Source organism: Vipera berus (genome assembly GCF_964194415.1).
Source record: "Vipera berus genome assembly, chromosome: 1".
NCBI classification, from domain to species: domain Eukaryota; kingdom Metazoa; phylum Chordata; class Lepidosauria; order Squamata; family Viperidae; genus Vipera; species Vipera berus.
Genome location: NC_138202.1, coordinates 348,605,299 through 348,630,649, shown reverse-complemented (window position 1 = coordinate 348,630,649; position 25,351 = coordinate 348,605,299). Strand labels below are relative to the sequence as shown.

The 25,351-nt window shown below is 40.1% G+C and overlaps 1 protein-coding gene across 1 annotated transcript in view; it reads left to right on the top strand.

Annotated features, from left to right (window-relative positions):
• The window catches only part of CALN1 (calneuron 1), a gene marked incomplete at its 3' end in the record, with an annotated part of 163,056 nt that overhangs the window by 21,191 nt on the left and 116,514 nt on the right, over positions 1-25,351 (top strand). Inside the window, exon 2 of the mRNA XM_081333871.1 lies at positions 15,799-15,923. Coding sequence (XP_081189997.1) covers positions 15,806-15,923 — 118 coding nt within the window. The 5' untranslated portion in view covers positions 15,799-15,805. The remainder of the gene's footprint in view (positions 1-15,798; positions 15,924-25,351) is intronic.

Below are 25,351 nucleotides of genomic sequence, written 5' to 3'. Positions count from 1 at the left end.
ACCTTTCCCAGCATTATAATTGGCCTCAAGAGGACTAAGTCTTCTCATAATGTGTCCAAAATGTGATAATTTGAGCCTGGTTATTTGCACCTCTAGTGAGAACTCTAGGTTGATTTGTTCTATGATCCATTTGTGGTCCATGGTACTCTCAGGAGCCTTCCTAACATCAAGAAGAGTCAATGCTTTTAGTATTCTGTTTCTACAGTGTCCATACGTGAACACAGCGATTGCCAATTTTTAATCTTGCTTTGTTGTTGTTGTTAGCTGCGAAGTCGTGTCCAACCCATCGCGACCCCATGGACAACGTTCCTCCAGGCCTTCCTGTCCTCTACCATCTTCTGGAGTCCATTTAAGCTCATGCCTACTGCTTCATTGACTCCATCCATCCACCTCATTCTCTGTCGTCCCCTTCTTCTCTTGCCCTCAATCTTTCCCAGCATTAGGCTCTTCTCCAGTGAGTCCTCCCTTCTCATTAGGTGGCCAAAGTATTTGAGTTTTAGCTTCAGGATCTGGCCTTCTAAAGAGCAGTCAGGGTTGATCTCCTCTAGGACTGACCGGTTTGATCGCCTTGCAGTCCAAGGGACTCGCCTTGCAGTCCAAGAAAGATTATTTGAAAGATTACTTGCAGGAACGCTATATTATGGAAGGGAGAAAATGGCTTGAGTTTATCCAGAATAAGTATAGGGTTAAGAAGTTTTATATTTGAATAAGTCTTCTTTCTTTGTTTCTTTTTCTATATTAGTTTTTTTTATATATATTTAATATTACTAAGGTTTGTTTTATCCTATATAAGCTAGAGAGTGATAGATTTTAGAGTTTATGGTTGTTAGTATATGGTTGTTTATGATTGTTTTTTTTATATATACCTTGTATTTAGCTCTGGGAAGTCGGGGGGGGGAGGGGGGGAGGGGGGAGAGGTAGGGGGGGGAGGGAGAAGGGAGGGGGAGGGGGGGGTTTAAAGAAAAATTGTATGTTAAAACTTTTCAATAAAAAAAAAAGAGCAGTCAGGGTCTTGCCTTAAGTTTGACCATTTTGGGGTTCCTCCAGATTAAGTTTTTAAACTATTTATCCAAGGCATTTTGAGAAATGTGTATCACAATTTTTAAAAGCACATAAACCAATATGAAATATTCATTTTTTAAAAAAAAAACATGTTAGAAACAAGCACTTTGCCTAAAAGGATTATAGGAGGATAACTCAATTCTGTGAAGAAAAGCCAGCTAGGACAGGATTATATTATGTAATAAATAATAATAATAATAATAACCTGCAACAATATCTTTAACACTGTCAAACAACATCTGGCTAACTGTGCAACAAAACACAATAATAACTTAACATCCTTCAACAGAACCTTTAACACCATCAAAAAACATCTGCCCATCGTAGATCCTTGGGAAGGACTCAATAGATAGATTAAAGTACCAAATCCAGTCTAAGCATATGACTGACAGTGTGATCAACATAATGACAATGTATTAAGTTTTATGTTACCTGATTTCCATCAACTCTTTAAGTGTTTTGTAAATTACTTAAAACATTAAAAGCAAAACAAAACAAAAAACTAGAGAGAAAAAGAAGTGTAGAGCGGGCACGATGAAAAAACCAGACATATTATGATCCCGTTGCACATCATTATTACATAATATTTATGGCAAGAACAAACATTCTTAAGGGTACACAAGAATAAAATCAAATTAAAAGATGGAGGAAGGAGACCATCGAGCAAGAAATAACGTTAAAGGAGGATATGGTTGAAGGATCTGACCTCCCATTTACTACTCAGAGGACCCGGAGTAGATTGAGAGTTGGAGTGCCTCATTTCTCAAGTGGAGGCTCTTAGCAGATAGCAACATGCTATGTGACTGTGACACAAGAGCCCAGCCCGTCTGTTGGTTTGTCAGGTACTACCAGAAACTTGTACCGATAATGACTTGTTTTTGGCCAATGACAAAGCCAACAAGGTGGCTTCATTCTGGCAGTTTAAAGTTTGATCTAGACATGGAAGAATGACATAATATGGACTTAATACTGTCCTACATATATTCATGCACATGCAGTATGTACACACATACCTACATGCACAGAAACCACAGTTTTCTGTAAACACACCTGTTTTAAACAGTGTCAAGTTCTGTTTCTCAAAGGAAACAAATACAGAGTATTTCTAAAAGACATTTTTAAAAAGGAAAGAACCAGCAGCTGGGAACAGTGGTGAACAGCAAGTCTTGAGGGAAGGGCGTCAGCTTTCCCTGGCTCTCTCACCTTGCTGGAAACAATCTTCCATATCAAGATTTATATTTCTTGAACTTCTCGTTCTTGGTTTCTGCTGGTTCCATGCCCTGCAAAGTCATCTTTGGCTTACCAGCCCTGGGTTGGATATTATAGACTTGGCTGGCTCTAGACGGTTAGACTATTCTTCGCAGCCTATTCAAGCAACAGCTATGAACTTTATGCAAGCTTTATCTGTTCCTTCTTCAGATTTTTTCTGGCCTAAGTCACGGTCTCTGAGTCCCAGCGTTATCTATTGAGTTACCTGATTTATAGTCTAATTCATAAAAACACTGAAAAGGTGCTAATTGCCTCCTGCTTGTTCACCACTCAGTCTAGTGCAGAAGTATTTGCTTGTGCAAGCCTGTATATTCCTTAATGAGATGCCTGTCTTCTCCCAAATAATAGCTTAACCTCAAAAGCAGTAAAGCTGGTCAGTGGTGCAGTTAGGATACTCAGGGCTGAAATCCAAAGAGGCTTTATGAATAATAGTCTAGAGGGTTACAAACGATGACAATAGTTTCCTACCCAGAAATGGGACCACTGCCTGCAGCATCCTTATGATTTTATAAAATAGCACAAAACTAGAATTATTTTTTTTCTTGGCAAAATGAATGAAGAGCTAATGCTGCTCATTGTCAAGAAAATCACATGGCTGTCCAAAAGGAGATTTGAAACGGAGCTTTCCTCCGTCCTCCCCACCAACACCATTAAATCCAGTACATAAAAATTTACTGAGTTGCACCGTTGCAACAAATCACAAGCAGCAACAGCTTTGGGGCAAGTCTTGATTGATGTATATCACAATTTACTGCTGATTGTGAGTGCTAAAATTTAACAATCTCCATTCCCTGTTTGTTTTGTGCCTGGCATTCCAATCATGGGATTCTAAACAGCATCATTCAGACAGCAGTTTAAAGAGTGAGATGAGAAGCTTTTAAAAAGGCATAGTAGACGTAAGAATAGTTTTAAGGATGAAAAGGTATGGAGAGGTATAGTGAATGGGGATGGGATAACCTAGATTTATTTGTGTCTCCTTTTCTTATCTCATGCTTTTAATGTACTGTTTAGAATAGAGTTGGAAGGGACCTGGGAGGTCTTCTAGTCCAACCCCCCTGCTTAGGCAGGAAACCCTGTACCATTTCAGACAAATGGTTGTCCAATTTCTTCTTAAAAACTTCCAGTGTTGGAGCATTCACAACTTCTGGAGGCAAGTTGTTCCACTGATTAATTTGTGGCAACCCCTGAGATATTGAAAGACTGCTATCATGTCACCCCTAGTCCTTCTTTTCATTAAACTAGACATACCCAATTCCAGCAACTGTTCTTTATATGTTTTAGCCTCCAGTCCCTTGATCATCTTTGTTGCTCTTCTCTGCACTCTTTCTAAAGTCTTAACATCTTTGTTACATTGTGATCACCAAAACTGGATGCAGTATTCCAAGGGTGGCCTTACCAAGGCATTGTAAAGTGGTATTAACACTTCACGTGATCTTGATTCTATTCTTCTGTTAAGGTGGCCTAGCATTGTGTTGGCTTTTCTGGGAGCTGCAGTAAACTGCTGGCTCATATTTAAGTGATTGTCCACTAGGACTGAGATCCCTCTCACAGTTACTACTGTTGAGCGAGGTACCACCTATACTGTACCTGTGCATTTGGTTTTTCTTGCCTAAATGTAGAACCTTAGTTTTTTCACCATTGAATTTCATTTTTTTAGCTAGCGCCCAGTGTTCGTCTGTCAAGTTTATTTTCTGAAGTGTTGTCTATTCCTGCCAGCTTGGTGTCATCTGCAAATTTGATTAATTCTCCATCTATCCCCTCATCCAAATAATTGATGAAGATGGGCCTAAAACAGAGACTTGGGGTACTCCGCTGCACATTTCCCTCCAGTTTCTTACTCTTTTTATGCACTCTGCCTAAGATGGCTTTCACTTGAGAAGACAGAGCATGTACTAGCTCTGGCTGGTGACTGCCCCTCAAAGATGGAGGAGAAACAAGGAAGGGATTCCTGGTTAGGCTTAGAGAGGTTGGATCCTCATCTACATTTAATGGTCTTGGACTATTGATTTTCACAACCAGATCTGAGTGGTAGCTGTGCTGCATGTGGTGTTGTGACATGTTGCTGGTTGACAATTGTGTAGAAGAGACTTTGAAGTTCACAGTTGGCTGAGAGAAGAAAGAAATCTCTGATCACTGAGAAATGATTGTTTTCTTAGCTCCTCATAACAGATCTAAGCTCTAAGGTGATCTTGATATTCTTGTATCAGCAATGGAAAAAATCTCTATGGGGCTACATCAATTAAATTTAAAAAAGGCTTAAGAAATCACTTTCCAAGAGCCAACTTGCAAAATTTGGTTCCTTTCTTCCCCCCTTTCCAATACATAGAACATAGAATCATAGGGCTGGAAGGGACCTGAGAGGTCTTCTAGTCTAACCTTCTGCTCAAAACAGGAGACCTTATACCATCTTGGTCAAATGGTTGCCCAATCTATTTTGGAAAACCTCCAGTGATGAAGCACTGGAAGGCAAGCTATTCCATTGATTAATTGTTCTCACTGTCAGACAATTTTTCTTTATTTCTAGGTTGGTTCTCTCTTTAATAAGCTTCCACCTATTACCGTCCTGCCTCTGATGCTTTGGAAAATAAATCAATCCCCTCTTCTCTGTGACAGCCCCCCAAGTACTGGAAGACAGTTACCACGTTCTCACCCAATCCTTCTGTTTGATAGGCTAGAAATACATACGGTAGCTCCAGAATCAAATTCCTGGGTGTGCAGTTAGCAAGTAGGCTGGCTTGGTCACTCAACAGCGAGACACTGGTGAAGCGGGCACAGCAGCGCCTGCATTTTTTGCATCACATGAGAAAAGCACATCTTCCTTGCCCTGTCCTTAACACTTTCTACAGGGGGACAATCGAGAGCATCCTGTCATACAGCATCACAGTCTGGTTTGGAAATATCACTGCTTCAGACAGGAAGACGGTGCAGAGAGTGGTGAGGACTACAAATCCTCTTCACAACCTGTTTTCCTTGTTATCTTCTGGGAGGAGGCTTCAATATCCTGGACTAGGCTAAAATGAAGTTGGATTTATGGTTCAGCATCCAGCCATTAGGTTAAGCCATAATGTTTGTTTGTTTGTTTATCCATCCCTCCCTCCCTCCATCCATCCACAGCATGTCACATAAACAAAACATTTACCTAAGTTTAGTTTCTTACAGGTTGGGATCCAGGCAATGCATGTTGAGTATATTTGTCCTGAAAAAGAAAATAAAACTGAACGAATGTAAATAAGTTTAGCATCAGAATCACAAAATAAATAAATAAATAAATAAATAAATAAATAAATAAATAAATAAATAAATAAATAAATAAAATGTGTGAACATCTTCTTTTCTGCCTGCCTTTCCCCCCCTAACTGTTGCTAAATTGCCCGTAATTTTTATGATCTTGTCCATAAATCATAATGATCATAATAATCAGAAGAGAGTGAATATTAATCAGCATTCAGAAACTTTAGAGAAGGTGTGGAAGAGTGTGCAGATTTTGGAAGGGATTGGAAGAGTTCAACAACGGAGCTGTATGATGGTGACATCTTGGTGGCATTTTGACATTCTGGATCACTTTGCCACTGCGATTTTCACCTGGGAAAGTACTGTATGTCTGACAGGTGTTTTTCCAAAAGGCAACCGAATTTTGGTTTCTTGGGGTTTGTTCCCTTGAAAACATTTCACTTCCCATCCAAGAAGCTTCTTCAGTTCTTGAATGAGAAGCAAAATATTTTCAAAGGGGGGAAAAAAACAACCCAAGAAACTCCAGTTGCCTTTTGGAAAAAGCATCATTAGGACAACCGTGGCGTGGATAATTGAGAATCTCCATAGACACCTGGGAAAGTAGATCTATAGCAGGGGTGTCAAACTGCTGGCCCGTGGGCTGGATGCGTCATCTGGAAGCCGCGTCCACCCCATTGCCGGCAATGGCAAAACTGCCCCGATACGTTGTGCGACGTCACGTGATGTCACGAGTTTGACATGTCTGATCTATAGCCCCAATACACTGTACTCTATTTCAGTCATGATAAATCACAAAGGATGCCGCAATTCTAGGAAATTTCATTCAATTGGAATCCAGATTCAAAACCCCATGTTTTGGTGGAGCAGGGGGCTAATGCCTCCTTAAGTAACACCAGCTGCCTGCAATTAGTGCAGGTTCGAGTCCCACCAGGCTCAAGGTTGACTCAGCCTTCCATCCTTCCGAGGTAGGTAAAATGAGGACCCAGATTGTTGGGGGCAATAAGCTGACTTTGTAATAATGCTGCTTGGGGGTGTGTGTGAAAGCCCTAATAAGCAGGCATATACATAGAATGAAGGCTACTGCTAAGCTTGTAAGCTGCCCTGAGTCTTTGGAGAAGGGCGGGATATAAATGGAATTAAAATAAATAAAAAAATAAATGTATATTTTAACAGAAGCTATACATAGCAATAGATTTCCGATGATCCAGAACATATCTTCAGAGTCCCAGTGGGGATGAGCACCACAGTGGCCAATTTGGCACATGAAACCGAATTTACGAGGAAAGGATGGGAAAAAAACACAACAATCTGGAATTTGAATAAGGTGAAAGCATTTTTACTTTTTTCCCCTCTTTCTCCTCCCACTCTCCCAGTCTTTTGTTCATTCCACCATTTCTGCACTAGCTTACAAATTTGCATCTTTTGTATGACCCCACAAAAATCTATATAAATACCCATGGATATCTTTTCTGATGTATGTTTCCGAGCACTTCCTCATAGTTTTGTATGTATGTGTGTTCTCCTCTAATTGACAACATTTGAGTGAAATGGACCACAACATTTTCAGAATACTATAAATACCAATGTTTTCACTTTTTCTTTATATTCAGGACGTGAACATTAGACTTGTATTAAAGGTATAAAGTATAATTCAGTACATAGCTCTGAAATATAAGTAAATATAAATATAACGTAAATGTAAGTAAATAAATGTAAAATGTGCTTTACTGATCATTGGAATGATGCCCAACCGCCCAGGAAAGGAAGGCAATCACAAGCTGATATAGAAGGCAATATTTTGAAGAATACCCTAGGGGGAAAGTAGCTGGTAGCCTTCTGGAAAATCTGTCCTTCATCACTAGTTATGTGACCCATTTTGAGAATAGTTATTTCCAAAACCATTTTGCAAAACAGTTTGAAAAAAGGTTCCCAGACTTCCTTAGTGGAAGCCTTACTTTACTAAACTAGCTGGATCAGTTGTCCAAATCAAGTAAGACAAATTTCTGGGTTTTGAGCAACAGTGCACAAACGTTCATTCAAAGTTAAAGTTCCTTTTGAGTTGAACACAATACCTGGTTGGTAGATGAACCTGTCCATGCAGTTTTCTTTGACAGCAAGACAGAAATGGTTTACTATTGTACCGGCAGGGTGTAAAATGCAGGCAAGAACAGCACACACTATACGTCACAATCAAATAGCTGGCATTGTATACAGGGACATTTGTACAGAATATGGGCTAAGTCTAGATGAGAGATCCCATGAAAGGTTATGGAGAATAAGGAATCTAAGATACCATGAGACTTTCAGATTCAGACAGACAGGCAGGTACTGGCCAATCAATCAGACATTGTGCTTGTGCTGCCACCACGTGGCTGGGTGGAGAAATCACAATGTGGGCAGTCAGACCCTCCTACCATATGATGTATTTCCTTTCCCCTCCCCTTTCTGGGATGGACTTCCTCCTTCCTCTTCCCTAGTGAGCCATGCTTCATTAGCAGAAAACATGGGGTCCCAATATGCAGACCCTGGGAGCATTATCATCTTCTAACCTTGGAGACACCTCGGGAATATCTTGGAAATGCTGTACAACGTCATCTGAATTGCAATAAAGGTATTTCTATATAAAAGGTGTTTCTACGAGTTTAAACTATCTGGAGAGACCTGTTAAAGTTAATTATATCTGCTTACACAGACCATAGAAGTCTTACAAGAGATTAATTAAAGCACAACATCGTCGTTCCAGAATAGTTAGAAGATGATAATGCTCCCAGGGTCTGCATGGGGTCCCAATATGCAGACCCTGGGAGCATTATCATCTTCTAACTTTTCTGGAACGACGATGTTGTGCTTTAATTAATCTCTTGTAAGACTTCTATGGTCTGTGTAAGCAGATATAATTAACTTTAACAGGTCTCTCCAGATAGTTTAAACTCGTAGAAACACCTTTTATATAGAAATACCTTTATTGCAATTCAGATGACGTTGTACAGCATTTCCAAGATATTCCCGAGGTGTCTCCAAGGTTAGAAGATGATAATGCTCCCAGGGTCTGCATATTGGGACCCCATGTTTTCTGCTAATGAAGCATGGCTCACTAGGGAAGAGGGAGGAGGAAGTCCATCCCAGAAAGGGGAGGGGAAAGGAAATACATCATATGGTAGGAGGGTCTGACTGCCCACATTGTGATTTCTCCACCCAGCCATGTGGTGGCAGCACAGTGCTAGTAAGCAAGGACCAGAAGACAGCAGTGGTGAGCCATGTTACAGCAACTTTCGGAAGAAGGAGTATGAGAAGCTGGAAAAGTAGCAGGGCCTGGAGGAGGAACTAGAGAAGATGTGGAGAGTGATGGTAGGAACACTTGGGACTTTGTATCCTAAGCTGGGAGAGGAACGTCTTTAGATCCCAGAAACAACATCAAAACTCTCTGCCCAGAAGAATGGAGAGTTAGGATCAGTTAAGATACTGTGCAGAACCCTCAAACTCCCAGGTATCTAGTAAAGGACTGAGGTGATGATAGATAGATAAATAGATAGATAGATAGATAGATAGATAGATAGATAGATAGATAGATAGACAGACAGACAGACAGACAGACAGACAGACAGACAGACAGACAGACAGACATTCTGAACAGAGGCAATATTAAACCAGTTTTATATTCTGTCTGTCTGTCTCTCTGTATCTACCTACCTACCTATCTATCTATCTATCTATCTATCTATCTATCTATCTATCTATCTATCTATCTATCATCTATCTATCTATCTATCTATCTATCTATCTATCTATCTATCTATCATCTATCATCTATCTCCTATTATCTATTTTATTCCTAGTCTGTTTAACTGCTCTGACATTTCTGGTGGTGCGCCATCCAATTCCTAATGAAGTCCAATGCTCCTTAGCTTTCAGAGATAAGCCTTTGTACAGCTATTGCACTCCATCCCAACACACTGTCTTGATTTGGACCATAGCATTAATCCAGTTTGAGGCAGTGCGGGGTCCTTAATGCTCTCTGAGTTTTGTTGTTTTCTTGCAGATGTTTCATGATCCAAACTAGGTAACATAATCAGTGCAAGAAAACAAGCTCAGAGAGGCATCAAGGACTCCTCTTTTCAACCCCAAGCAACAAATATTCTCCTTCATTAATTTGATGCAGTGCCTCAAAAAAAATTGCTCTACCTTGACAGCTTGAATTAAAATTGGCCTGCTTGATTTGGCTAGTCACTTCAGTTCAGCAGCAAAGAGCATCTGTGTATGCCTAGAAACCTCAACCAGTGTCTAGAATAAAGCTGGTAGCTCTCTCAGCTGTACTTCAGTGGGGGCTTTATTTCAGCTTTCTGCTTTTCTTTGATTCTTAAAAAGATACGGAATAAGATTGCTAAGCTTAGAACAATATGGACTCTTCAAAATATGTCAGGGTCATAGCCTGGTCTATATTGTTCTAAGCTTAGCAGGTAGATTCCACTTCTGTTTGCTAAGAAATAAGATTTATTTGCTAAGATTTATTATGCATACTTCTACAGGCTCAGGATATTTTTGAAGTAATAAAAAAAACCTCAAGACTGAAAATATTGTCACCAAATAGATCAAAGATACTAAAAAAGGTAAAGGTAAAGGTTCCCCCGCACATGCGTGCTAGTCGTTTCCATCTCTAGGGGCCGGTGCTCACCTCTGTTTCAAAGCCAAAGAGCCAGCGCTTGTCCGAGGACATCTCTGTGGTTATGTGGCCGGCATGACTAGATGCCAAAGGCTCACGGAACGCTGTTACCTTCCCACCGTAGTGGTCCCTATTTTTCTACTTGCATTTTTACGTGCTTTCGAACTGCTAGGTTGGCAGAAGCTGGGATGAGTAACAGGCGCTCACTGTTACGCGGCACTCGGGATTCGACCCGCCAAACTGCCGACCTTCTGATCGACAAGCTCAGTGTCCTAAAGAGAGAAGCAAAAAGCTGTGTGTGTGACTGTGTTTTAATTTAAATAATAATTGTTTAACATTCTGTTCCAACTCATGTTAATTAAATTAAGTTTTTAAGTACAACGGCCACTGTCATCATTAGCACTAACCAGCAATTTGGAATTGGCAAACTGTTAATGGGCCTCACCTGTGATGCCCTCTTTAATTCATGTATTGGCACTTGGGAAGTTTAGTTTTGATGAATTGTGAGGCAAAATGGCTTCATTGGCAGCAGTGGGGTAGTTAGAGATAGCCTGATGCAGGCAGAGTCACTGCAGTTTTGTAATGCAGAAATGGGGGAAAAATATATTACAAACTCAAATTTAATAGCACTTTAAAGCTTAAAGATGAATTTGTGTAGCTGCTGGAGAGACACTTCCAAGCAATTTCATGCACTGTGGTGCCTTTAAATAAATTTAGACCTGGGGTTAAAAGGGCTTAAGGAGCCTTCCTATTTCTTTATATATATATAAAATTTTATTTCACATTTCATAAGTTTTGTTATAAAATAAAAATACAGAACCCCCCCCCCCAAAAAAAAAAGTTAGAAAACTAAGAGAAAGAAAAAAGTGCAAATGGAGAGGGGGAAAAGTGGTAGTTTCTGACTTTTTTCACTCCAGCAAAACAAAACAAATACAACCTCAATCTTTTGCTTTGCATTTCACAACATTTCAAACCATTTCTGTAATAACAAAAATCATCCTACTCATTAAAACCTAAAATCAGTGTTTTGCTTTTTTTTTCAGTTTCAAGCAAAAAGTCCAGAAGTGGTTTCCAAGTAGAAACAAAACCTCTTCTCTTCAGTTAAAATAGTCAGTTTTGCCAGCTCTGTCACCTTTACCATCCACTCTTCCATTGTGGGAATTAATGGGTTCTTCCATCTTGTGCATATAAGATTCTTCCCAATGTCAACATACCATGTTTTCCCCAAAATAACTGGAAAATAAGCCCTAGCATGATTTTTCAGGACGGTCATAATATAAGCCCCACCCCAAAAATAAGCCCCAGTTAAGATTGTCAGCCAGACAGACGCATTTAGTACCATATTTTCCCGAATATAAGCTCTAACCCGAAAATAAGCCCTATAATATGTCTTTTGGAGCAAAAAAATAATATAAGACCCAGTCTTATTTTCTGGGAAACCTGGGTATATGATAACAAGGTTCCAAATTTTCTTTTACATTCTTTGCATATCAAACTGGAGCCCTCCTATTTCAAAGAGGACACATTTGATTTCATTTTTTGAAAAGTGAGCATAACCCAATCAGCCTACTTTGTTTTGGACAGCTCATTCATTGAACATGATCTTGGATGTCTCACATTGACATTGTGGGGTCCTTGGTGCATGATCGTTTTCTTGCAGTTGTTTCTTTACCAAACTAGGTAACATCATCAGTGCTAGAAGGGAATGAGGTTCAATATACCAGTGCTGGTGGAAGTGCTCTTGGTGGTTCCTCGGTTAGGCTATTGTTTTTTTTTATTGAAAAGTCTTTCAATACATTTTATCTTTAACAAACCCTCCCCACCCCCTCCCCCCCTTCCCAACCCAACCCTCCCCCCTCCCCTTCCCCCCTCCCCGACTTCCCAGAGCTAAATACAAGGTATAAAAGTAAAAAAAACAATCATAAACTACCATATGCTAACAACAATAAACTATTAGGTCTATCGCACTTTAGCTCTTATAAAATGACTACAAGCAATATAAATATCCCATCAATACTTATTCAAATGCTAAATGAAACTTTTTAGTCCCATATTTATTCTGGATGTAATCAATCCATTTTTTCCACTCCACAATATATCGTTGTTGCGAATGGTCTTTCAAATACGCCGAGATCTTAGGCTATTGTTGACCCCACAGTTCAGCCTTGAGCTACAAATAATCTTGTATTGGTAAAACATTAACAATGTTTGCAGTTAAGTGTTTCGCTAAATATTTCTCCTCCTGATGTCCAGTTGTTGAGCATTCCCCCCCCCATTCTACCCATTTTATATTGTGTCCAAGCACCCTGCCATCTTCCTAATCCAAAAAAGGCTCAATGAAGTAATTTTACCTTGGTAGGCTCTTAGCTGGCTTCATACAACATCTGAATAGTAGTGGGTCAACTTGCATGGGTTATTTAGGAAAACATATGAAGAACGGTTGCAGGAATTGGGTATGGCTAGTTTATTGAAGAGAAGGCCTAGGAGTGACATGATAGCAGTCTTCCAATATCTCAGGGGCTGCCACAAAGAAGAGGGAGTCAAACTATTCTCCAAAGCACTTGAAGGCAGGACAAGAAGCAACGGATGGAAACTAATCAAGGAGAGAAGCAATCTAGAAATAAGGAGAAATTTGTCCCAAAGGTGCTTTCTCAAGCTTCTGAAGAGCTGAAGAAGCTTCTTGGATGAGAAGCGAAACATCTTCAAAGAAAAACAAGAAAGTCCAGTTGCCTCTTGAAAAAGCACCTTTGGGATAACTCTGACCTGGATGACTGAGAATCTCCATAGACATAAGGAGAAATTTCCTGACTGTTAGGAAATTAATCAGTGGAATGACTTGAATCCATTTGTCTGAAATGAAATAGGCTTTCCTTCTTGTGCAGGGGGTTGGACTTGAAGATCTCCAAGGTCCCTTTCAACTCTGTTATTCTGTTAACTTGTAGATATCTGCTGGCTGCATGAGAGAAGCAAATGACATTGTGAGTCACAATGCTGTCATGCAAATGGTGAAAATTTTGTATTCTGTATCAGGCAGCGTGCAATTGATGGAGATTACTTAAATTATTTATGCAATGACATGATGAATTTCTCATTTTGATATCATTGTGACTTACATTGGACACTTATGTCTGAGGCTGCTTTGATTTATTTCTGATGTGTTTTGGGGAAAAAAATCCTTCTTTCAAATTGATTGGGAACTTTTTCTCAAAATGTGAAGTATCTTTCAAAAGACAGTATTTTTTTCTGGCTCTGTGTGGCACCATTGGGGAAAAGGTTTGGAAGGGTTGATTGCTGGAAATGGCTTGTGAAGTAACAGTTTTAATGTTATCTTTCTCCCTTGTTAAAATTCATCAGCTGAATCAGTGCACATTGTGAAGTGCAGATAGTCTTCGACTTGAGTGACTGTTCAAAGTTACAACAGTGCTAAAAAATGCACAATCATTTTTCATGCTTACAACCATTGCAGTATCCCCATGCTCACTTGATCAAAATTTGGACCCCTGCCAATGGCAAGTGTTTGTGATGGTTGCAGTGTCTAAGTATGGTGTGATCACCTTTTGTAACCTTAACAACTGTGTTACTAACTTAACCAATGGCAGTGATTCACTTAACAATGATGTCAAGGAAGATTGTAAAGTAGGGCAAAACTCACTTAATAAATGTCTTGCTTAACAACATTAACTTTGGGCTCAGTTGTAGTCATAAGTTGAGGACTACCTATAGTCAGCTCAGATATCACCTATCAGGAGGCTGCATCATGTTGTTTGGATTGTGACTTTTTTTTATTCTCTCCAAGTAGGACTGATGCTATACCATCCCAACAATCAACAAATATTTACTGGCTAGTCAAATTAGAACTGGAGGGAGCACCATTTTGTTCTATATTTCAAATTTAAAAAATGGATCAAGATGGCTTTTCTGGACTGCACACTAAATGCATCAAAGAAAGGGGAAAAAAATGGCTAATGAAAGAACATAAAAATAATATTCTATAAACCCCACAACCAGTTTTAGAAGTATGTTGCTGTATATGTACAGCCATGCTATTACTTAACAAGCACAAGTGAACCCAGAAATTTGGTCATAAGTCATTGTGATCTTTAAATGGGACACTATGTGATCTGACTTGATTTTACAACTATTTTTATGACAGTCATAAAGCGAATCATTGTGATCGTTTTAAAAAAAATCAAATAGTCATCAAGCAAATCTATTCTCATGAATGGGTGATTTTTGTTTTTGCCTGAAAATGCTTGAAACTGGGAAAACCAGTCACAAAACCCGTCACTGACCCACAGGATGCAGCAACTGGTTGTAAATGTAAGCCAGTTGCCAAGCAACTGAAATCCTATCACGTAAATCCTCATCCACATCCACATGGAGAGTAGTAAGCAGTGGGATTTCACAAGGTTCCATCTTAGGCCCAGTACTCTTCAATATCTTAGATAAGGGAATTGAAGGGGAAGTCATCAAATTTGCAGATGACACCAAACTGGCCGGAGTAGCCAACACCCCAGAAGACAAACTCAAGATTCAAAAACATCTTGGCAAACTTGAACAATGGGCCCTATCCAACAAAATGAGTTTCAATGTGGAGAAAAGCAAAGATTTACATTTAGGCAGGAAAAAAAACCAAAGGTACAAGTAGAGATTGGGCAAGACCTGGCTCAAAAACAGTAACTGTGAGAGGGACCTTGGAGTCCTAGTGGACGATCACTTGACCATGAGCCAGCAGTGTGCAGCAGCAGCCAAAAAAGCTAATCCAATCCTGGGTTGTATAAACAGAGGCATAGAATCAAGATCACATGAAGTATTCTTACCGCTTTATAAAACTCTAGTAAGACCACACCTGGAATATTGCAGCCAATTTTGGTCACCATATCACAAAAATGATGTTGAGAGTTTGGAAAAAATTCAGAGAAGAGCAACTAAGATGATCAAAGGGCTGGAGACTAAAACATACGAAGAATGGCTGCAGGACTTGGGTCTGGCTAGTCTAAAGAGAAGAAGAAATAGGGGAGACATGATAGCAGTGTTCCAGTATCTGAGGGGCTGCCACAAGGCAGAGGGGGCCAGGTTTTTCACCAGAGCACCAGAGGGAAGGATGAGAAACAATGGTTGGAAACTGATAAAAGAGAGAAGCAACCTGGAATTAAGAAGAAACTTCCTGACAGTGAGGACAATCAACCAGTGGAACAGCTTGCTTCCAGAAATTGTGGGCGCTCCATCACTGGAGGTTTTTAAGACGAGTCTAGAATCTAGACAGTCAGTTGTATGGGATGGTATAGGTTCTCTTGCTTGAGCAGGAGGTTGGGCTAGAAGACCTCCAAGGTCCCTCCCAGCTCTACTCTATTCTATTCTAAAGGTGGGGGTAGGATGTGGCAGTCACAACTTCAAGGATGGGACATAGATATGTCCTTTTGGAGACCATCATAACTTTGAATGGTTGATAAGCAACAGTCATTAAGCGAGGACTACTCGTACTCTCCTTTATTTGTTATTTCTCATATGTCATGCTTTGGGTTCTAGAGATGAACGAGAATGTGAGTGGCTTTTTCTGTCTTTTATACCATTAGGGAGAAGATGCCATTCCATCATGTCACGGCTGGACTGCTGTACAAAGGAAACTATCTGAACCGGTCACTCTCCGCAGGAAGCGACAGTGAACAGTTGGCCAACATCTCAGTGGAAGAATTGGATGGTAAGGATTGACCAAACTCTTGATAGGAAGAAACAGAGCGTTCTATTTTTATTTATTCTTTTAAATATTTTGTTGAGTCTTGAAAACTGAGGTAGGGACGACTCAAGCTTAGGATGACGTAAAATGGTGAGGAAACATCCCCATTGAACAATTTTGGTGATTTACTTTTTATAAATGATTTTTTAAAAAAACAAAACAAAACAAAAACAAACAAAAACAAAACAAACTAAAAGGCTCAAGGCACTATCCAAAATTAATTACATGCATACATGGCAGCTTGGTTACCTTAATGAGAAAAGGCTGATGAATAAGACACATATAGCTGGTCAATAGATACATAGAGGTACATTATAGAGATAAATCAGCCATAATAGACACAAAGAGATATCCCATAAACCAGTCATCGACAGACCACATTTATAGAATAAAGGAAACAAAAAGACCAGAAAACATTATCTCCAGCAAACAACACCCAGATAAGATGGGGTTAACATCAGACAGACAATGAAGTAGAAAACAATAATCAAGGAACTTCCAAGAAGAAAACCACACCCCTCACAAACATTGGTAGGCCAAGGTACCATATTGCACCATCAGGAAGAAGGAATATGAGAATCTGAAGGAGGAACTAGAGAGGATGTGGAAAATTAAGGTCAAAGTAGTCCTAATAGTGGTAGAAGGGCTCAAGGCTGTGAAGAGTATCTATGTACATTGGTAGGCCAAGGTCCCACATTCATTTAACACTGATGGTGTTACTTAGTTGGATAATGAAATGCCTGCAAGCAAACAACCAAGCTCAGAGAGTATCAAGGACTTCATAGTTGATCCCTGAGCTACATACATTCCCTTCTGAGGATGATATTGTCTATTCAGTTGTGTCTGACTCTTGGCAGTTCTATAGGCCAGGTCTCTCCACATCTTCCGATCTTGCACTACTTCAATGAGTTTTTCTATGCTCTGTCTGTTGTCAGCTTTGATGGTCTCCAGCCACTGTGTTCTTTGGCAAGCTGGTTTCCTTTTACTGCTAACTTTTCTAAACCTAATTGCTTTCTGCAGTGAATTCCCCTCCACAACATGGACAAAATAAGAGAAATGAAGTTTTGTGATTTTATATTCCCTTTTATTAGAATCTAATACTGAGGTTTAAACCATGTATAGGATATGGAATTTTTTATTAACACTTCATTTTTAGGGAACTCAGATATGCAAGAGGGCACAGCCAAGATTTAAACCAATTGCAGTGAAGGAAAACAGGAGAAAATATTCATGGAACTGAATTTGCATTATCTATGTACCAGTTAGGGACGCGGTGGCTCAGTGGGTTAGGATGCTGAGCTTGTTGATCAGAAGGTCGGCAGTTTGGCGGGTCGAATCCTGAGGGCCGCGTAGCAGAGTGAGCACCTGTTACTTGTCCCAGCTTCTGCCAACCTAGCAGTTCAAAAGCACATAAAAATGCAAGTAGAAAAATAGGGATCACTACAGTGGGAAGGTAACAGTGTTCGGTGCGCCTTTGGCGTCTAGTCATGCCGGCCACATGACCACGGAGACATCCTCGGACAAGCGCTGGCTCTTCGGCTTTGAAACAGAGATGAGCACCGGCCCCTAGAGTTGGAAATGACTAGCACGCATGTGCAGGGGAACCTTTACCTTTACCTTTATGTACCAGTTGGAAAGAATTTGCAGGATTTATTGTAGTCAGAAGCATAGGCAAATAAGGCAGGACAAGAAGCAATGGATGGAAACTAATCAAAGAGACAAGCAACCTAGAACTAAGGAGAAATTTCCTGACAGTTAGAACAATTAATCAGTGGAACAATCTGCCACCAGAAGTTGTGAATGCTCCAACACTGGAAGTTTTTAAGAAGAGATTGGACAACCATATGTCTAAAATGGTATAAGGTTTCCTGCCTCAGCAGAGAGTTGGACTAGAAGACCTGCAAGGTCCCTTCCAGTTCTGTTATTCTAAAGCAGGCATATCAAACTGCCAGCCTGTGGCCGGATGCATCATACTGAAACCGCACCCACTCCATTGCCGGCAATGGGGAAAAAGTCACGATACGTCACGCGACATCACGCGACACTTGATGTCGCGAGTTTGACATGCCTGTTCTAAAGTAACATTTTGAACATCTAGGTCCTTTTTTTAGAAGAGCAAGTACTTCCTCAGTACCATGCTTGGTAGGGGGAGAAAAAGAAAAAGAGAGAGAGAGAGAGAGACAGAAGGAAGGAAGGAAGGAAGGAAGGAAGGAAGGAAGGAAGGAAGGAAGGAAGGAAGGAAGGAAGGAAGGAAGGAAGGAAGGAAGGAAGGAAGGAAGGAAGGAAGGAAGGAAGGATAACTACAGGGATTTTGATATCACAATAATATTGATCATACTTAGAGGTGCTTCCTTAACATCAAGGGGAGCTCGCTACAATTAACTTAAGAGCCCTTGATTTCTCTGGCTGTATTTGAAGTATGATTAACTCCACGACTAAGCTGAATTTTGATCATCTTTTGTGTGTTCTGGAATAATGTCTACTTAAAAATGTGTATTTGCATAGAATTGCCACCTTTTTGTTGACATTTTTGAAGTGGAATGCTTTGTTGAAATTATTTGAGATTCACAGAGTTGCCATACTCACTTTTTCCATGACATGCACAATTCTTTACACCTCAGCCATGTTCCCATATTGGATTTTTATTATTCCCTTTTTCCAATATTTTTCTTTTTCCAGTATTCCTTTGGCAGCTTTTTAGTCCTGCTCTATTGCTTCAATCAAAGAATAGCCTATGGGCTGACCCCAGCTTTCCATTTTCTAATTCCTTGATGATTGGGACAAATTTGTCCAAATTTAATTTATAAAGAGGCAATTTCTTCAGTGCATTATTTAAGACTTGGTGGAATGGATGCTTGCAAGGACCCGAATGGATGGAATTATTACATTTTAAGCCTTCAGTGCTGATATTTAAAATGGCTGAATAATCTCCCACGTTACTCCAGAAGAGTGCAATTCTATACATACAACTTGGCTCCATCACCAGAACATGCCTCCAGTGGCCTTTAGAGACATACATTCAGAAACACATATGTACAGGTTGTCCACAATTGAGTCCAAAATTTTTGTTGTCAAGTGAGACAGTTGTTAAGTGAGTTTTGACCCATTTTAGGACCTTTCTTGCCAAAGTCGTTAAGTGAATCACTGCAGTTCTAATGTTAGTAACATGGTTGTTAAGTGAATCCAGCTCCCCCATTGACTTTGCTTGTCAGAAGGTCGTAAAAGGGGATCATGTGACTGCCCTGTATAGGGTTTCCTGCCTTAGCAGGGGGTTGGACTAGATGACCTCCAAGGTCCCTTCCAACTTATTATTATTATTATTATTATTATTATTATTATTATTATTATTATTATTATTATTATTATTATTATTATTATTACAACCGTTATAAATATGAGTCAGCTTGCCAAGTATCTAAATTTTGATCACGTGACCATGGAGAAGCTGCAACATTTGTAAGTATGAAAAATGGTCAGAAGTCTCTTCTTTCAGTGCCATTGTAACTTCAAAGGGTTACTAACTTCTTTAAGTTGAGGACTACCTGTACATTATGTGGCCAAAACCTGGCTCATCTAAAACAGCCAAAGCTACAGGTCTGAAGAAACAGAATAATTTTGTTAACCCTGTATACTGAGCACCCAGCTAAAAGCATTGACATTCTGCTAAACAGCTCTGAGCAAAATCAGACCCTTGGCTCAGTACACTGCAAAGGCGAGTTTTGGGGGTCCAGCTTGACACAGAAGAAAGTCAAGTAGTTGGTGTGATTGTTCCTCTTGCTGCAGAGGAGACGTCTCTCTGTGTTACGCATTCTTACTTTGTGGAATTTTTTATGTTTCAAGCTGCCCAGAGTTACTGCCTGTGAGTTAGGCAGCCGTATAAATGTGTTTAATAAATAAATAATAAGACAAGAGGTAGGCATAGTGGAAGTTATAGTGCAGTGTTTCTTAAGGCTGACTAAGATGTATGAACTTCGGCTCTCAGAATTCTTGGTGTTGAAGTCCATACATCTTAGAGTTGTCAAGCTTGAGAAATGCTGTTATAGGGTGATGCAGGGATATTTTAAATAAACCCATCTGTGCGACCTTATTATTGTTTATCCTACATTCTAACTAGGTCAGCATGCCAGCCCTACTATATTATGACATATACTTACTTGCATCCCATCTTCATTATATTTACAAATAACTCAAGGTGGCGAACATATCCAACACACCTTCCTCCTCCTATTTTCCCCACAACATCCCTGTGAGGTGGACTGGGCTGAGAAAGAGTGACTAGACCAAAGTCACCCAGCTGGCTTTCATGGCTAAGGCAGGACTTGAACTCATGGTCTCCTGCTTTCTAGCCTGGTGCCTTAGTCACTAGACCAAACATACCTACATATATACCTATATATCTACATACATAATGTACATAGATACTTGTCACAGCCTTGAGCCCTTCTACCATTATTAGGACTACTTTGACCTTTACTTTCCACATCCTCTCTAGTTCCTCCTTCAGATTCTCATATTCCTTCTTCCTGATGGTGCAATTGTTTGGTACCAGTACATCTATCACTGTTACATTTTTTGGTCCTTGTCTACTATTATGATGTCGAACAGAACAGAACAGAACAGAATAGACTAGAATAGAATAGAATAAAATATTGGCCAAGTGTGATTGAACACACAAGGAATTTGTCTCTGGTGCAGAAGCTCTCAGTGTACATACAAACAACAGAGTAATAATAATCATAATGATGATACCAATAAGAGAAGGTAGTAGAAAAGATGAGAAGGATAATAATACAGTCATACTACATGATATAATTGATAATTGACACAGATTGGCCGGTACCTGTCTGTCCATCTGGATCTGGAAGTCCCACAGTATCTTAGCCTTCTTATTCTCCAGGATCTTCTGTGGAATCTCACATCTGGACTCAGGAGGGTCCAACCAATACATTCTTGTACGCAATGCCAGCTACTTGGCTGTGTTATTCATTGAATGCTATTCCAGCCTGCGTCTTACACCCTTGCACTATGTCTTGGACTGTCTCTGAGGCCTCTTGCACAGTCTGCACCCTGGATCCTATCTGGTGTGGTACACCCGTGATTCTGTTCATCTGATGCTTAATGCCTGTTCTTGTGATACTAATAGTAATAAAACATATGGGGGAAAGCAGATTTCTGATCCCTAGGTTTAGAAACCAAACACAGTACTCCTTCCCATACATTTGAAGTTGTATAGTTGCAAATGGTCTTGTAGATTGTCTTAGAACTTATTCTCATAGGGGAAGATGATGTGTAGTGGATTCTTGGGAAGCAGGAGGCGCGACGAGGGGGTTCAAACAGGAACATTGCTTTATTGTAGTAACAGGAACAGAACTGAGAACAGAGGCTTTTACACAGCTACTTATATGGTTGGCCACTAGGCGGCGGCCAGTAGGTTTGAAGGAACCTATTCCTGCCCCAGAGCCAACCAATGATTGTCCTGGAGACTGCATGTCTGGGCAGCCAGCAACTGTTACACAGAGACCCTTATTAAGCAATCTCAAGCAGCATTGTGAAAACAGTTGAAGTAAAAGGCCCAATACATTACAGAAGAAATTATGAACATCCGGTGAATGCCCTCCCATTATGGGTACAGATATGTGGCAGCTTATTATAAAGGCTGTGAGATCCGGCACATCCCATGCTTTCATCCTTGTTGGTCTTCAGCTTGCTTGTGTGGATGTATTGCTGCACATTCTTTGCACAACACCACACATCTTTTCTGCTAATAGCCTATTTATTCTTCACCTGTTAGGCAGCACATTTCTCGTGGGAATCCCAACACTCTTTTCCTTTTCTAGCACTGTTTTTATTGCAGATCTTCGCTTTCTGGCAATGTTCCAGTTTTCAGCTAAACTGAGATTTGCTGCTTTTGGGGAACTTTATAATCTGAGGTGAAAAGGAAGTGTTTCATTTAGATCAAAGGAAAGTATCTTGCCCTCTATGATCTGTATTAAGGTGAGATTGGGGAAAAAATATCACTCCTTTTAATAATAAAACTCTGCCCCCCTCCCCTTGTGTAGGAGTGACATGGTGTATGTGTGTAAAACTCAACTGAAAGATTTCTATGAAGCTGGGAAAATCTTAAGAGTGAGAGCTGAGGGTACAAATTTTGCTACTTAGTATCTCTCCCCATGAGAACTATTGGCTCAAGGATGGTCCCATTTTTGTCCCTTAACAACCCCTTTAAGATATATATGATACTGATGGGAGAGGGGAATCATGTGCAACCTGTGGGTGGCCTATTCTTGCCTTATAGCAGGGGTAGGCAACCTTGGCTCTTTTATGACTCATGGACTTCAACTCCCAGAATTCCTGAGCCAGCATGTCTCAGCTTGGAAACCTCTCCCTTTCTCCTCAGCATGGCTGGCTCAGGAATTCCGGGAGTTGAAGTCCACAAGTCATAAAAGAGCCAAGGTTGCCTACCCCTGCCTTATGGTATACCAAAGTGCAGGTAATCTTCCACTTATAATAGTTCAGTTAGTGACCATTTCAAATTACAACGGCAGTGAAAAAAGTGACTTGTCACTGTTTTTCACACAGCCAGCATCCCCATGGTCATGTGATCAAAATTCAGACACATGGCAACTGGTTCATATTTATGACATTTGCAGTGTCCCAGGGTCATGGGATCCCCTTTTGCGACCTTCTGACAAGTAACGTTAATGGGGAAGCCAGATTCACTTAACAACAGTGTTCCTAATTTAACCCTTGCAGTGATTCACGTACCAACAGTGGCAAAAAAGTTTGTAAAATGGGGCAAAATTCACTTAACAATTGTCTCACTTAGCAACTGAAATTTGGGGCTCAGCTGCGGTCCTAAGGTGAGGACTACCTGTTCTTGCTTCTTTTATTTCCATTCTGTGACCTGAATTTTCAGCAGCTAACAAGATCTCAAGAGGAAAAATAAGTTGCAGCTTTATCCTGTTCCTTGTTTTCTGTTTGGGCTTCTCTGTTGCTTCTTGCAATATTCTCTTGTCATCCTCTATAAGCCAATGCTTACTATTGGCAGGATTAAGTGGATAATGGAGGCAAAGCAAATTTTAAGTAGCAGTGGGGAAAGGAAAAAATAACCTCATTTGTCTCCAGCAACAGCAGCTGTGTCTGGCCTATTTTTGTTAGTCTGGATCAGATGCTGACACATTTTTCATTTCACTACAGTTCTATGCGAGAATCCAACCAAGGTCTGCTTTTCATGTGGGAAGGGGTTAATCTAGAGCAGGCATGTCAAACTCGCGATGTCACGTGATGTCGCGCGACGTATCGGAACTTTTTCCCATTGCCGAAAATGGGATGGGCGCGGTTTCTCGGTGACGCTCCGGCCCGCGGGCCGGCAGTTTGACACCCCTGATCTAGAGGTAGAGTCTGCATAGTGGCTGAAAAAAAAATGATGGACAGTGGCCACCTGGCCTCTAGGCCTCTCCAGAATTGAATGGGACAACTTGCCACAGGCAACTCACTGTGGCCAACTCACCACGGCCAGTTCACCCTGGGACAACGTGCCACAGCTAACTGGCCATGGGACAACTCGCTGCAGGACAATTTAACAATTGTATTTAATTATTTAAAATAAATAAAAAAAATATTTTAATGTTCGCCATTCACATTTAATTATTTTCCTCTTTTTGCATCCTTTCTTTAATGATTCTAGTCCACCATTTCTTTGATATTAGTGTAACTCTTGTCCTGCAGTGAGTTGGCCACGACAAGTTGGCCATGCCAAGTTGGCTGTGGTGAGTTGGCTGTGGTAAGTTGTCCATTGTGAGTTGGCCTCAGCAAATTGTCATACATTCCTCAAAATGACCAGACTTAAGAGAAGGTTTAAACCAGAGTAACTTACAATCTTTCAGAGCAACCATTCCCTGTTTAAGCAATTTCCAGAGTCCAGATACTGTCCTATCTACAGGTAATCCTTGAATTATGACCACAACAGAGCCTGGAATTTTGGCTATAAGTGATTGTGGTTATTAAGTGGGCCACCCTGTGATTTGATTCATTTTTATTACTGTTTTAGAGTGGTTGTTAGGCGAATCATATTGTTAAGTGAACCATGTGGTAAATTAAGCAAATCTACCATATGCAATAGACATTTATGCCATTTTGTGCAAATCACAGTGATGTGATGGTGTGATGCTACAACTGGTTGTCAATGCAAGTTGGTTGCCAAGTGTTTGAAATGTAATCATGTGACTCCAGGGAACAATGGCAGTCTTAACTTTGAGGACTAGTCGTAAGCTGCTTTTTAAAAAAAAATCTTTCATAACTTCAAATGGTTGTTGAGTGACAAATCATTAAGTGAAGGCTATCTGTATTTTGCCTACTTGATTGTCCCTCCCCATTTAGCATTGCTGCAGTATTAAATAGCTTGTTTCTACAGAACAGTGACAATGAAATCCTTTTCAAAAGAACCCAGGTGTACTGTCACTACAGTTGGCAAGGAACTTTGTCTTTTAGGAAATCAACCATAGCAGAAAAAGGTTTTTCCAGATTTTGATCGCAGCCACAATTTTAGTTAGATAAGAAGAGGGCAAGCTATAGAGCAGGAGTATCCAACACTGGCAACTTTAGGATTTGTGGACTTCAACTCCCAGAATTCCCCTTGCTGGTCAGGGGGAGTTGGTCCACAAGTCCTAAAGTTGCCAAGTGGATGCTTCTGCTATAGAGGCTTAACTCACTTTTTCACAGTAGCAAAGTCAACTGCTTTGTGATGGCTGGTGAGCATTTTGTTATTGTTCATTTGTGACATCAAGTAAATTTTTGGGCGAATTTAGATTTGATTTGTTTGATTGTGTCTACAGCCCTCCATGACCAAAATGTCTCTCTTTGTATAATGGCATCATATATATTTTTTTCTAAAAAGACATGCAAGCCATTTGGAGAAAAGTCTGTAAACTTTTCTTTTTTCCTAGTGAGGTGTGAAAACAGAAAAAAAAACCCTGTCTCCTGGGAAATGTGGTTGAGCAATACTCACCTTAGCCTTTAAAGAAGATTAGCAACTCAGACAGTAATGGAGCAGAGCACATTTCTTTCTTTGTAGAACAAACTGGAGCAATTTATTTTGCTGTATTCATCTGAAAGGTGGACTGGGATTCCCCCAACCCCCATTTTTATAAACATAAAGGTGAGCTCAATTCCTAGTAATGACATGAATGTGTTTATAAGGTATACGTTTTCCTGCCTGAGCAGGGGGTTGGACTAGATGACCTCCAAGGTACCTTCCAACTAATTATTATTATTATTATTATTATTATTATTATTATTATTATTATTATTATTATTATTATTATTATTATTATTATTAATGTAGTTTTCTTGTCAACAGTGTGGAACTGATGCACCCTTGCCATTTTATGGGA